General features: G+C 42.4%; 1 protein-coding gene across 2 annotated transcripts in view; it reads left to right on the forward strand.

Moving 5' to 3' along the window:
* The window catches only part of LOC108704205, a 44,781-nt gene extending 32,990 nt beyond the window's left edge, over positions 1 to 11,791 (forward strand). For both annotated transcript variants that reach the window (XM_041578912.1, XM_041578911.1), the window contains 5 exons: positions 390 to 704; positions 1,724 to 2,074; positions 3,507 to 3,797; positions 10,118 to 10,465; positions 10,926 to 11,791. In XM_041578912.1, coding sequence (XP_041434846.1) covers positions 390 to 704; positions 1,724 to 2,074; positions 3,507 to 3,797; positions 10,118 to 10,465; positions 10,926 to 10,978 — 1,358 coding nt within the window. In that variant the 3' untranslated portion in view covers positions 10,979 to 11,791. The remainder of the gene's footprint in view (positions 1 to 389; positions 705 to 1,723; positions 2,075 to 3,506; positions 3,798 to 10,117; positions 10,466 to 10,925) is intronic.
* The last annotated feature ends 418 nt before the right edge of the window (positions 11,792 to 12,209 follow it).

Genomic DNA, 12,209 nt, shown 5'->3' on the forward strand with positions numbered 1-12,209 from the left:
TGCACATTCCCATGTCCCCTGTCTCATAAGTAATTCAGTATATATACAAGTGCACGTGTTTACAAAAACAGGGTCTTTTTTAGTTACAAAGTTATGATCATAAAGTTGATAAGTCACCATACCACGTCAAGGTAAACCCCATATGGTGGTCCCTCAATTGTTTACCTTTAGTCATAGAATAAAAATTATTTTACTTCTCTGCATAGTAACATTACTTGTGTCTCCTGAACCTTGGTTTCAGCCTGAGGGCTAGATCCTCCCCTTTATTGTATTTCAAGTAGCAACATTGGACCTTTTCTTACATTTCTCCAGCTATAGACATTAGTACAATGTTGACCCAAACTCCGATATGGGTGGAGCTGTGTAGTCATCTCCTTCTGTTCCTGCAGATAAACCCAAGGTGAGAGACATTATCTGCTCAGAAAAAGGGGAATTCAGCTTGGAAGTGGACAATGTCTTCCCTGAACCTATCAATATCACTTGGGATGTTACCCAACCAGCAATGAGTCCATACTATAAACCTCTACAGTCTTCTCTTCTCATGAGTAAAAAACAGGATGGCACCTTCCATGTCACCAGCACCTGTGAGCACCTGATGGACCAGATCAACCCCAAGGAGTCATTTTCTCTCCGGGCCACCGTAGCACACTTGCAACTGAAACAGTCAGTTTGTAAGGAATGGAATGGAACAGAATTCATGAAATGTAAGTGAAACTATTGTGGAATTTGTCTCTAACTGTGAGTGGGGGTGGTGTAAAAACAAGAGGAACATTAGTTCGTATTTATAGAGGGAACACATCCATAGAAATATATTGATTTGTCCTTTATAGAGTTGTTTGTACAATCAGTGCCCAATCACATATCTTATTTGACTGTAATAATCATTTCTACACATCAATTTCATAGGAAAAGAGCACAATATAAGAAATAAAAGAATAATGTTCTAGGTATGCATTGATGCTCAGCCACTGAGCTTTAAAAGGGTAGTTCACCTTTAAACACTTTCAAAGTTCAGTTCAGTTGGTTTCAGACAATTCCCCAGAAATAATGACTTTTCCGAATTACTTTCTATTTTCTATTTGTCACCATTCCTCTAAAATTAAAGAGTAAAGTTTCATGTTTCCCCTTCTTATGTGTTTGTGAAGCAGCTGTGGGAGGGGGTCAGTGACCCTGTAATTGATCCATGAGTTGACCCATGTGTTTGTCCCTGCTGAGCAGAATCCCTGAGTGACATTAAAGGCAACTGTTAGACTTGATACAATAGTTGCACTTATATTCCCCATAGATCCTACTGAGAAATGGACCAACTAATGATCAGCCAATTGGAACAGAATCTGCCCTGGGATCACTCAGCTGCCCCACTCACACCAACATTCAGCTTTAAACTCTAATTATAGTAAATGGTCAAAAATAAAACTTGGAAAGTAATTGAAAAAAGTCATTATTTCTGGGGAACAATCTGGAACCACAAAAAGCTTTTGGAAGGTGAACATCCCCTTTAGAGGCCGGTAAGGGCAGATACTGATCAGATGTCCAACTGAGACCAGTATAAAGATGTGCTGCTCATGTGGAACCTCTTCCCTCATACATATACAGGTATTTACGGGCTGCTTTGAGGGCACAATTTGCAACTTGCAGCAAAGTTCCCCATGAGCTATTGCCCTAATGATGGATTTAGAAAGGCAAATTTAATCTGCACTATAATGTTCTACATTTATTTCAGATGTTGTGTTGAGGCCAGTGATTGGAGAAATAACCAAACCCATTTTCTATCCTAACAAGAAGGCCATGATACAGTTCCAGATCTCTCATTATTTTCCTGATGCTCTGACTGTGAGTTGGTATAGGAAGGAGGCAGGGAAAGAAGATTTGGTTCTGGTAACTAGAAGTGGGAGGTACAAGATCCCAAATATTATACCCCAAAAAGAGAAGGATGGGACTCTCACCTGTACGGCAAATTTGTCTTTTACTCCATCACTGAGTGAGGATGAAGGAGCAGAATTTATTTGCAGAGTGGAACATCCTGGCCTGGAGGAGGCGATAGAGAGTCGCACAGGGCTGATACATGTGTGGGGTGAGTACTCACCAGTGAAGTGTGGTTACTAAGAGGAGCATAGGGCTGCTACATCATGAATAGTAGGTGAGAATCTTTACTGTACCAATGGGCTTAGTGGCCCCCGGGGTGGTACTTTGCCCCCTGTTTGTGATGAGCTTTTATCCCAAGAAACATTTCATTCATTGGACCTTCCAATAGAGGTTCCCATCCCCTGATTATCTCATGTATTTCTCTTCCAGCAAAACCCCAGGTCTTACAGCCCATAAAACTCTCCATTAGTGACTCCAATGAGGTTCAATATACATAACATCTGCCTTGATTAATGGTCCAGTGTGGCCCAACACTTTGCCATTTTGGTTTATGTCTTTGCTTTGAGCCAATAAACCCCAGGCACTCATCAACTTATATATACAACTTATCAACTGTATATATACATTATAACATATGAATTATCAGCAATGACCCCTAAGCTTAGCGTCTCACTGAGCATGTGCAGTGTCACTGACACTCCAAGTACAAAATGGGGTCCTGCTGTGCACAACTTTGGCCTGTCATATAAAATTCAGCATTTATACTCATATTTATTTTTAGGGTTTAGTTATCCTTTAAGACATCTTCTATCCCACCACTGCCACCAAATGTCAGGATAATAACCTTACAGAACCTATAATATTGAATTAAAAAAAAATTGTAGAATTGTTTTCCAGGAGTCTTTCTCTCTCTTCTGTAAGTCTTACTGGAACTGGGGTGCCTGGACCTCCCCTGCTGGTTCTGTCTATTGTTCCTATTCAGACAGAGCAGACTTGTTGTAGCCACTGGGTGAATCAGAAGCTACACCATTGCTATTGCCTATGCAGTCACACCATGAATTTGTCCAGGATTCTTTCAACTCAATTGCTACAAGAGATCAAATCATTTACAGATCCAGTACAGGCTCAAGTGTGTCTATTTTTTGTGAAATAATCCTTATTTGGACATTTTCAAACATCCCACATTGCAGGCAGAATAGCCAGAATATAGTTGCAAAGTTTCTGGAACTAAATGAGATAGATGAGACTTTTGGAGGAGCATAGTCACCCCCTGCACCCTAACCCTGAGCCCCTGCTCTTACATTTCATTGGATCTAATATGTCCCTTGGGAAACTGAAACTCACAGCTTACAGGCGAATTTCACCTTTATTAGCAAAACAAATGTAACTATTAACTGTAATAAAACATAAAGCACAGCCCTAAGACCCCTAGAAATGTCTTCAAACTCTCCATAACCTGACAAATCAGTTGAAGTTTATTTAAGTATCTCAGACTTTTTGCCGTCGCTGGTAACTGGCTGCTTATTGCCACCTGAGACTTGGGTTTAACCTCACTTTATGGCAGAAGGGCCCAGTATACAAGTGACTCTTCAGTAAGTGACACATAAAAGCTCATCTGTGGCTCTTCCCTTTGTTTCCAGCTCGTCCCAAGGTGAGTGAGTTCAGAATGGCAGGAGAATGGGGTCTCTCCTTGGAGGCGGAGGGGTTTTTCCCTAGAGACATTGGATTTTCCTGGGAAGTTGTGCAGGGAAATAAAAGGAAAGTTACAAGTCTCCCATGTGAGTTCAGCATTAGTGAAAATACTGATGGGACCTATAAAGCCACAAGTACCTGTCACTGCCTGAAGGATCAGCTGAACTATCTGCACACTCTGAGGGTCTCTGTCCAACATGAAGCTCTGGGGGTCCCAGTCTGTAAGGACATAACACAAGGTAAGGACAAAGTATATACAGTATAATATATATCTGATAAAGTCCATGAACTTTGGGGCCCCACTGTATAAGGATATAACACAAGGTAAGGGCCAAGTATATATAATATATATCTGATAATGTCAATGAAGCTCTGGGAGCCCCAGTCTGTAAGGACATAACATAAGTTAAGTCATTTATAATTCTGGCTCTAGTTTAAGACTGAATGAGATGCCAGTTGAGGGATATGGGCCATGACAACAAAAGGGAAGAGAAATGGACGTAGGGAGATTTAGTGTGATGAGCGGCTTCGGAGTTTCCTTCCTGACTGGGGTTTCAGAATTAAGATATAGAGTTGGTTTAGGTGCCATGTTACGTAGCACCAGGCAGAAAGAAGCAATGCCAGAAAAGAAAGTATTGCCAATACCTGTGTTTGCTTTCAACGGGGTGCTCCCACTTTTATTCAAGGTGCTTCCAGACACTTTACAATGGATCATTGTAACAATGATCCATTGTAAAGTGTCTGGAAGCACCTTGAATAAAAGTGGGAGCACCCCGTTGAAAGCAAACACAGGTATTGGCAATACTTTCTTTTCTGGGATTTACTACTGGCGTGTAGCTAGGCCAGGGCCATATATACCTGTATCCCCTGCTACGTTGTTGTCTTCAAGAAAGAAGCAATGACCAACACTAATTTGTGCCATAACTCCAGCTTTTAAAACAGAGGATGTGCTGGAGGGCACCCAGAAACTTGCAGAAGGTCACAATGGTGAGCAGATGAGATAGGCATACTAGTGTCTCTGTCTGGCAAGCAGAAGGGTGATCCAACTTACAAGGCATTGAGATAAGGCACCAACAGGCCAAACAGAAGGATCCAACCATCTGCCATGGTGAGCCTTGTACAAAATGGCAACCAGAGACAAAAATTAAACTGTTCTGTAAAATTATAGGAGGACCTAGACAAAGACCGATCATATCAAGCTAAAAGTACCACTAAAACTGTACAGTGCTGTATAGATAAAGATACATAGTAAGTAAGTAAGGTTGAAAAAAGACACATGTCCATCGAGTTCAACTTTTTTTTTTTTTAACTACCTATCTGCCAGTTGATCCAGAGGAAGGCAAAAAAACCCATCTGAAGCCTCTCCAATTTGCCTTAGAGGGGGAAAAATTCCTTCCTGACTCCAAAATCGGACTAGTCCCTGGATCAACTTGGACTATGAGCTATTTCCCATAACCCTGTATTCCCTCACTTGCTAAAAAGCTATCCATCCCCTTCTTAAAGCTATCTAATGTATCAGCCTGTACAACTGATTCACTTCCCAGCTCTCCCTGTAACACCCCTTTCCCTCCTCTAATCTTATTGGCTCCCTCCTGTCTGCTGGGAGGAGCTACTGGTGAATAAAGCATCCGACCCTTCCTTGTACCTATCTAATGTATCAGCCTGTACCACTGATTCACTTCCCAGCTCTCCCTGTAACACCCCCTTCCCTCCTCTAATCTCATTGGCTCCCTCCTGTCTGCTGGGAGGAGCTACTGGTGAATAAAGCATCCGACCCTTCCTTGTACCTATCTAATGTATCAGCCTGTACAACTGATTCACTTCCCAGCTCTCCCTGTAACACCCCTTTCCCTCCTCTAATCCCATTGGCTCCCTCCTGTCTGCTGGGAGGAGCTACTGGTGAATAAAGCATCCGACCCTTCCTTGTACCTATCTAATGTATCAGCCTGTACAACTGATTCAGGGAGAGAATTCCACATCTTCACAGCTCTCACTGTAAAAAAAACCCTTCCAAATATTTAGGCGGAACCTCTTTTCTTCTAATCGGAATGGGTGACCTTGTGTCAGCTGGAAAGACCTACTGGTAAATAAAGCATTAGAGAGATTGTTATATGATCCCCTTATATATTTATACATAGTCATCATATCACCCCTTAAGCGCCTCTTCTCCAGAGTGAACATCCCCAATTTGGCCAGTCTTTCCTCATAGCTAAGATTTTCCCTTTACCAGCTTAGTTGCCCTTCTCTGTCCCCTCTCTAATAAAATAATGTCCTGTTTGAGTGATGGAGACCAAAACTGTAGGGCATATTCTAGATGGGGCCTTACCAGTGCTCTATACAGTGGGACCCCCTCCTCCCGTGACTCTCTGCCCCATTTAATACAAGTCAAGACCTTATTTGCCCTTGATGCTGCTGACTGGCATTACTTGCTACAGACAAGTTTATTATCTACAAGGACTCCAAGCTCCGTCTCCATTATGGATTTGCCTAGTGCAGTCCCATTAAGGGTATAAGTGGATATTGTTACATCCCAGGTGCAGGACTTTACATTTATCAACATTGAATCTCATTTGCCACTTAGCTGCCCAGATTGCCAGTTAGTCAACATCCTGTTGCAAGTGCCACATCCTGGATGGAATTAATTGGGCTGATAGTTTTGTCTCATCTGCAAACACTGATACATTACTTACAATCCCCTCCCCTAAGTCATTAATGAACAAGTTAAATAAAAGTGGCCCCAATACTGAGCCCTGGGGGACCCCACTAAGAACCTTACTCCAAGTAGAGAATGTCCCATTAACAACCACCCTCTGTACCTGATCCTGTAGCCAGTTTCCTATCCACGTGCAAACGACTTCATTAAGCCCAACAGACCTTAGTTTAGAAAGCAGTCGTTTGTGGGGCACAGTATCAAACGGTTTGGCAAAATCCAAATAGATCTACTGCCCCCCCACTGTCCAGAATCTTACTTACCACATCATAAAATGCAATCAAATTAGTCTGACATGACCTATCCTTCATAAAGCCATGCTGATTGCTGCTCATAATACCATTCACTAGGACAAAATTTTGAATGTGATCCCTTAACAAGCCTTCAAATAATTTGCCCACCACAGATGTCAGACTTACTGGCCTATAATTGCCAGGCTGAGATCGTAATCCCTTTTTAAATATTGGAATAACATCATCTTTTCTCCAATCCATAGGCACCATACCAGATGACAGTGAATCTGAGAAAATCAGAAATAGGGGCTGGTCTAAAACTGAACTAAGCTCTCTTAGAACCCGGGGGTGTATGCCATCAGGCCCTGGAGCCTTGTTTCCATTAATTTGTATTAAAGCTTTTTGAATCATATCCTGAGTCAGCCACTGACTAGATTGAGCTGAGCCATTAGTGCAGCTATAAAGTGAGCCTGGGAACTCAGACTCCTCTATTGTATACACTGAAGAAAAGAACTGATTTAACACATTTGCCTTTTCTGTATCTGTTACAACTATACTGGTACCATTATTTAATGGAGCAACATTCTCAACCTGCATCTTTTTACTATTAATATAATTAAAAAACTTTTTAGGGTTGGTTTTCACCTCCACCGCAATTAACTCTTCATTTCCTTTCTTAGCCTTCCAGATTGCTTATTTACAACATTTATTACAGTGTTTATATTCATTAAATGCAGCTTCTGTCCCTACAGATTTGTAGTTATTAAATGCCTTTCTCTTCTTTCCCATTAACTCCTTTACTTCTTTATTAAGCCACACAGGATGATTCTTAGAGCTTCTATGTTTAGTCCTTGAGAACAGTAATGATTTAATATCAGTTTAAAGGACAACCATTTCTGTTCTGTGTTTTTAGCTGAAAACCTAATGCCCCAATCAATACTCTGTAGGGCAGCCCTCAAGGCACTAAAATTAGCTTTTCCAAAATTCCTGGTTTTTGTTGCCCCAGTATATATTTGTTTTTTGCACCAGACATTAAATGATATAACATTATGGTCACTATTACCCAGGGGTTCAATGACTTGCACATTTGCTATAAGTTCTGGCTCATTAGAGATCACTAGATCCACAATAGCATTTTTTCTGGTTGGCTCCTCAACAACCTGTGCCATAAAATTGTCATGTAACAGTTTATAAACTTGTTCCCATTAACTGATCTGGCATTACCGTTGTTCCAGCCAATATCTGGCTAATTAAAATCCCCCATTATCATTACTTTACCCAAACTAGCAGCCTTTTCTATTTGCATCAGGAGCTTCGCCTCCTCCTCGTCACTTACATTAGGGGGTCTATAGCGACTCCTACAATTAATTTGCTGGACTCTTTACAATTGGTGAAGAACTCCACCCATAAGACTTCTGCCCCCTCATTTTCTAACATAACCTCCTCCTTTATATGAGCTTTTAAATCCTGCCTAACATACAGACATACCCCTCCTCCTTTTCTATTGCCTCTGTCCCTCCGAAACAAAGTATAGCCACTGATATTTACTGCCCAGTCATGTGACTCATTCAGCCATGTTTCGGCCACACCAATCACATCATATTTTCCTTCCAACACCAGCAGCTCCAGTTCTCCCATTTTACCAGTCAGACTTCTTGCATTTGCAAACATACATTTAATACTGGTCCCATATTGAACATATGACATGTGCTCCTCCCTATCCTTAACAGTATCCCCAGCCAAATCTCCTCCCCCATTTTCCCTTTCTTTGCCCACTATCTCATCTAACCTGTCTTCCACTGAATCTGTTACTGAACCCTCCGCCCCACACCTAGTTTAAAATCTCCTCCAACCGTCTAATCATCTTCTCTCCCAAAACAGCTGCCCCATCATCATTGAGGTGCAGCCCATCCCTAGCAAAGAGCCTGTAGCCGACTGAAAAATCAGCCCAGTTCTCCAAAAACCCAAAACCCTCGTCCCTACACCAATCTCTCAGCCCCACATTAATCTCCCTACACTCCCGCTGTCTCCTTAGTGTTGCTCATGGCTCAGGGAATATCTCTGAGAAAATTACCTTGGAAGTCCTCGCCCTCAGCTTTGCACCTAGTTTTTTAAAATCATTTTTGAGGACTTCATCACCTCCTCTAACTTTGTCATTGGTACCTATGTGTACCAAGACCGCTGGGTCTTCTCCAGCCCCTCCCAATAATCTGTCCACTCGTTCCACCACATGCCGAACCCTAGTACCAGGCAAGCAGCAGACTGTTCGGCATGTAGGGGCCTTGCGACAGATTACCCTATAATGTACATATAAAGATGAGTGGAGATGGGATTGGGGAGGCGCCTGCAAGGTTAGAGAATCGGGGGTGAGTGGTAGCATAGCAGGACATGGAGGTTATGGTACCAGGTGGGCATAGAGAGAGAAGAGGTTGAGTGTGTGATGCCACATGTCTGGACTGCAGGAGATACTGGCAGTTGGGTTGGGAACAGAACAGCTGAAGACAAGGGAGAACAAAAAAAAGTTCTTCCTCAAAAGTGCATCAATGGAGAAGGTTTGAGGTGAGGGACAGATGTTGTAGCTGGTATCAGAGATCTAGACATTAGAGTGGTTGGTGGAACATCTGCAGAATGAGACGGTCATGCTCCAGGTCTAGGACAGATCCAGTTATTTGGGGGTTGGTGGAGGGACCCTGTTACAATACAACTGGCAATCTGTGGGTGCTGACAAATGCCAGAGGGGCTGCTGTAAGTTGTAATAGCAGTCACTATTTATTGGGCTGGTGGGGGGCTGCTTGGCCTTTGTGTTTTTGAATGCCAGGGCCTATTGTGAATCCCAGTCCAGACCAGTACAGCTCCCATTCCTGCACCCCTAACTCTGCAAGGTCATCTACCCAAGATGGCACCCAGCACCTTTGAACAGAGAAATACATTAATGGAATAGTGTGTGAACCTGAGCAAAAGGCTCCTAGCTCCTATATATATATGAGTACAGAGAAGGGCTTCTTAGGCATCAGCCAATCAGGAGTGACTTTTTATTATATTGTGCTGGCTCATTAAATCCACTTGTCTCATCATTAGGCTGTGTGATAATGTTCTTAAACAATGAAACTGCCCTTATAACTGTCTGGATTTGCCCCTCCTCATTGTGTGGGACAGTACCTATACCCCAACATACTACAAAAGCAAACTGGGAACTGTAGAATAGCAACATTTATATTATCAGTAATAGAAAGATGAATCATTAATGTAATCAATAATGTTGGGGAGAGGCTGGAATATGAATAGGGGAGGCCATTTGTTTAGATGGGGTCAGTGACCCCTGTCTGAAAGCTGGAAGGAGTCAGAAGAAGAAACCAAATACTTCAAAACCTTTAAAAAAGAAAAAGATGTAGGCCAGTTTACAAGTTGTTAGAATTAGCCATTCTATAACATAATTAAAGATAACTTCGAGGTGAACCACCCCTGTAATATATATTCATATAGTTCTTCACTAACTGTATTCATGGCTGTAACTTTCCCATTCAAGAGTTGTAGATATTTTACATTTACTGACTCATTTCTTCCATGAGGTTTCCTGTATTAATCAGAACTGATAGAAATTCTCTTTCTTTTGCAGATTTCCCATGGCGCCCACAGGTGGGAGAGATACTGGTACCAGAACTGATTGAGCTTGAGGAAACCCAACTGACATGTAACATCTCCAACTACTTCCCTGATGCTCTAACTGTCACCTGGTTTATAAAGAACAAGGGGAGTGAGGAATTAACTGACGTTACTCATTATATCAGGTACCAACCTGACACTGTGTCCCAGTACCAACCGGATCAGACTCTCACCTGTACAGCAAGTTTGACTTTCTCTCCATCACTGGGCATGGACCTTGGAGCAGAATTTATCTGCAGAGTCAAACACCCCAGCCTGGGGGAGGAGATAGAGAAGAGCACAGGGACATTATATGTGAGGGGTGAGTAGCACCTAATAACCCACTGGCACCCACTGACCTACAGACACACCCCAGCCTGGGGGAGGAGATAGAGAGGAGAACAGGGACATTATATGTGAGGGGTGAGTAGCACCTAATAACCCACTGGCACCCACTGACCTACAGACACACCCCAGCCTGGGGGAGGAGATAGAGAGGAGAACAGGGACATTATATGTGAGGGGTGAGTAGCACCTAATAACCCACTGGCACCCACTGACCTACAGACACACCCCAGCCTGGGGGAGGAGATAGAGAGGAGTTACATCATTGGTTGGGAAACAAATGGGTGACAGAGAGGTATAACCCCTGTTCCCCTTAATTAATAATGGAAGTAAATATAAAAGGAATAAAAGAACAAAGCAGAGAGTAATTGATTTATCAGAGAAATAGGAGGAAAGTACAAATGACATGTGGCTGATTTATATTTCTGTGTTTCCAGATGGTCCAACAGGTCTCAGCCCATCAGTGGAACAATGGGAGGAAATTGACTGAGGGCAGGAGATAATGGAATGGTCAGTTTGTGTCAGTGCCACTTCTGATGGGTCTGTGGAAAACACTGATTTAAGGATTAAGGACATATTCAAGGTATATATAGACAATAAGTACTGATACCCCAATAAGTCTGCATTTAGCTCCATAATAACAATAGTCAGAGGCATCAGGGCAGATAATCCAGTACTCAGGCTCCACTAAGTCTCCACTCACCAGTATGTGTGTCTGTGAAGCTTCTCGGCCTCTTCATGGAAACAATAGGAACTTGCTGGGAGGTGGGGATTGAAGGGTTACCTTTATGTTACACAATGCTACACAATCAATGTATGTGCTGTTTCTTCTCTGCAACTGTTATTACTTACTGATAAGCGATGTATCCTGTCAGAAGATGTGTCTTACTCCTATGCTATAGATCATATGTTTCTTATACATTAGCATATTAGAATGTTCTTTGTCCTTGTACTCAATATAAGCTGTTGTAACACTACCAATAAACTGAACTTGTTTTGAGTCTCACTGCTTGCTAGTGTCTCTCTGTACAAGCTCCCGGATCCGAGGAATGTACGGACGCGATGTCCAGGAGACCCGTGGGCATCAGTAGCCGGGCCAATAGGGGCATAAAGAGGGCCACAAAGGGAGGCTCGGAGGCCAGTCTCCGGCACATCAGTTCTACTGTTTCACTTACTCTTCCGCCATCATTTACTTGGGACTGTGGATGGATTTTTGTGGCACTTCACAACTGACTTTTTATTCACTTACTTCCATAGTAAAATGTGTTTGGTCTTTACAAAATAAAGTGAAAAATGTCATGTGGTTACTCTCCAGTTGTTCAGAGATATACATAATTAATTTGGGTCCATCAAGGTATTCTTTTGTTTCATCCAGTGGTGTAACTAGATATTACCAGGCCCCATAGCAAATTCTTTTTCAGGCCCCAAAAATGTCAAGAAGTTTAGCTGTTTTACTAATAGTTATTGAAATTGTATATAAGTTAGTACCTCTTGGGGCCCTATACCTCTTGCTTCTCTGTAGTTACACCCCTAGTTTCATCATTTTCATGGCACCAGCCATATGGCAATTGAATGGCAATCAGACTCAGCAGGTGGCAGTTATAAAGTACAGGCACAATACTGGCACTTTCTTACTTTCAGTACACAATGCTCAGGCACACCCTGCCCTTCTTCATATTAAACTCAGTGCTCAGCTGGGGGCCCCCTTCACTATGAAACTT

Source organism: Xenopus laevis, chromosome 9_10S (genome assembly GCF_017654675.1).
Source record: "Xenopus laevis strain J_2021 chromosome 9_10S, Xenopus_laevis_v10.1, whole genome shotgun sequence".
Lineage (NCBI taxonomy): Eukaryota > Metazoa > Chordata > Amphibia > Anura > Pipidae > Xenopus > Xenopus laevis.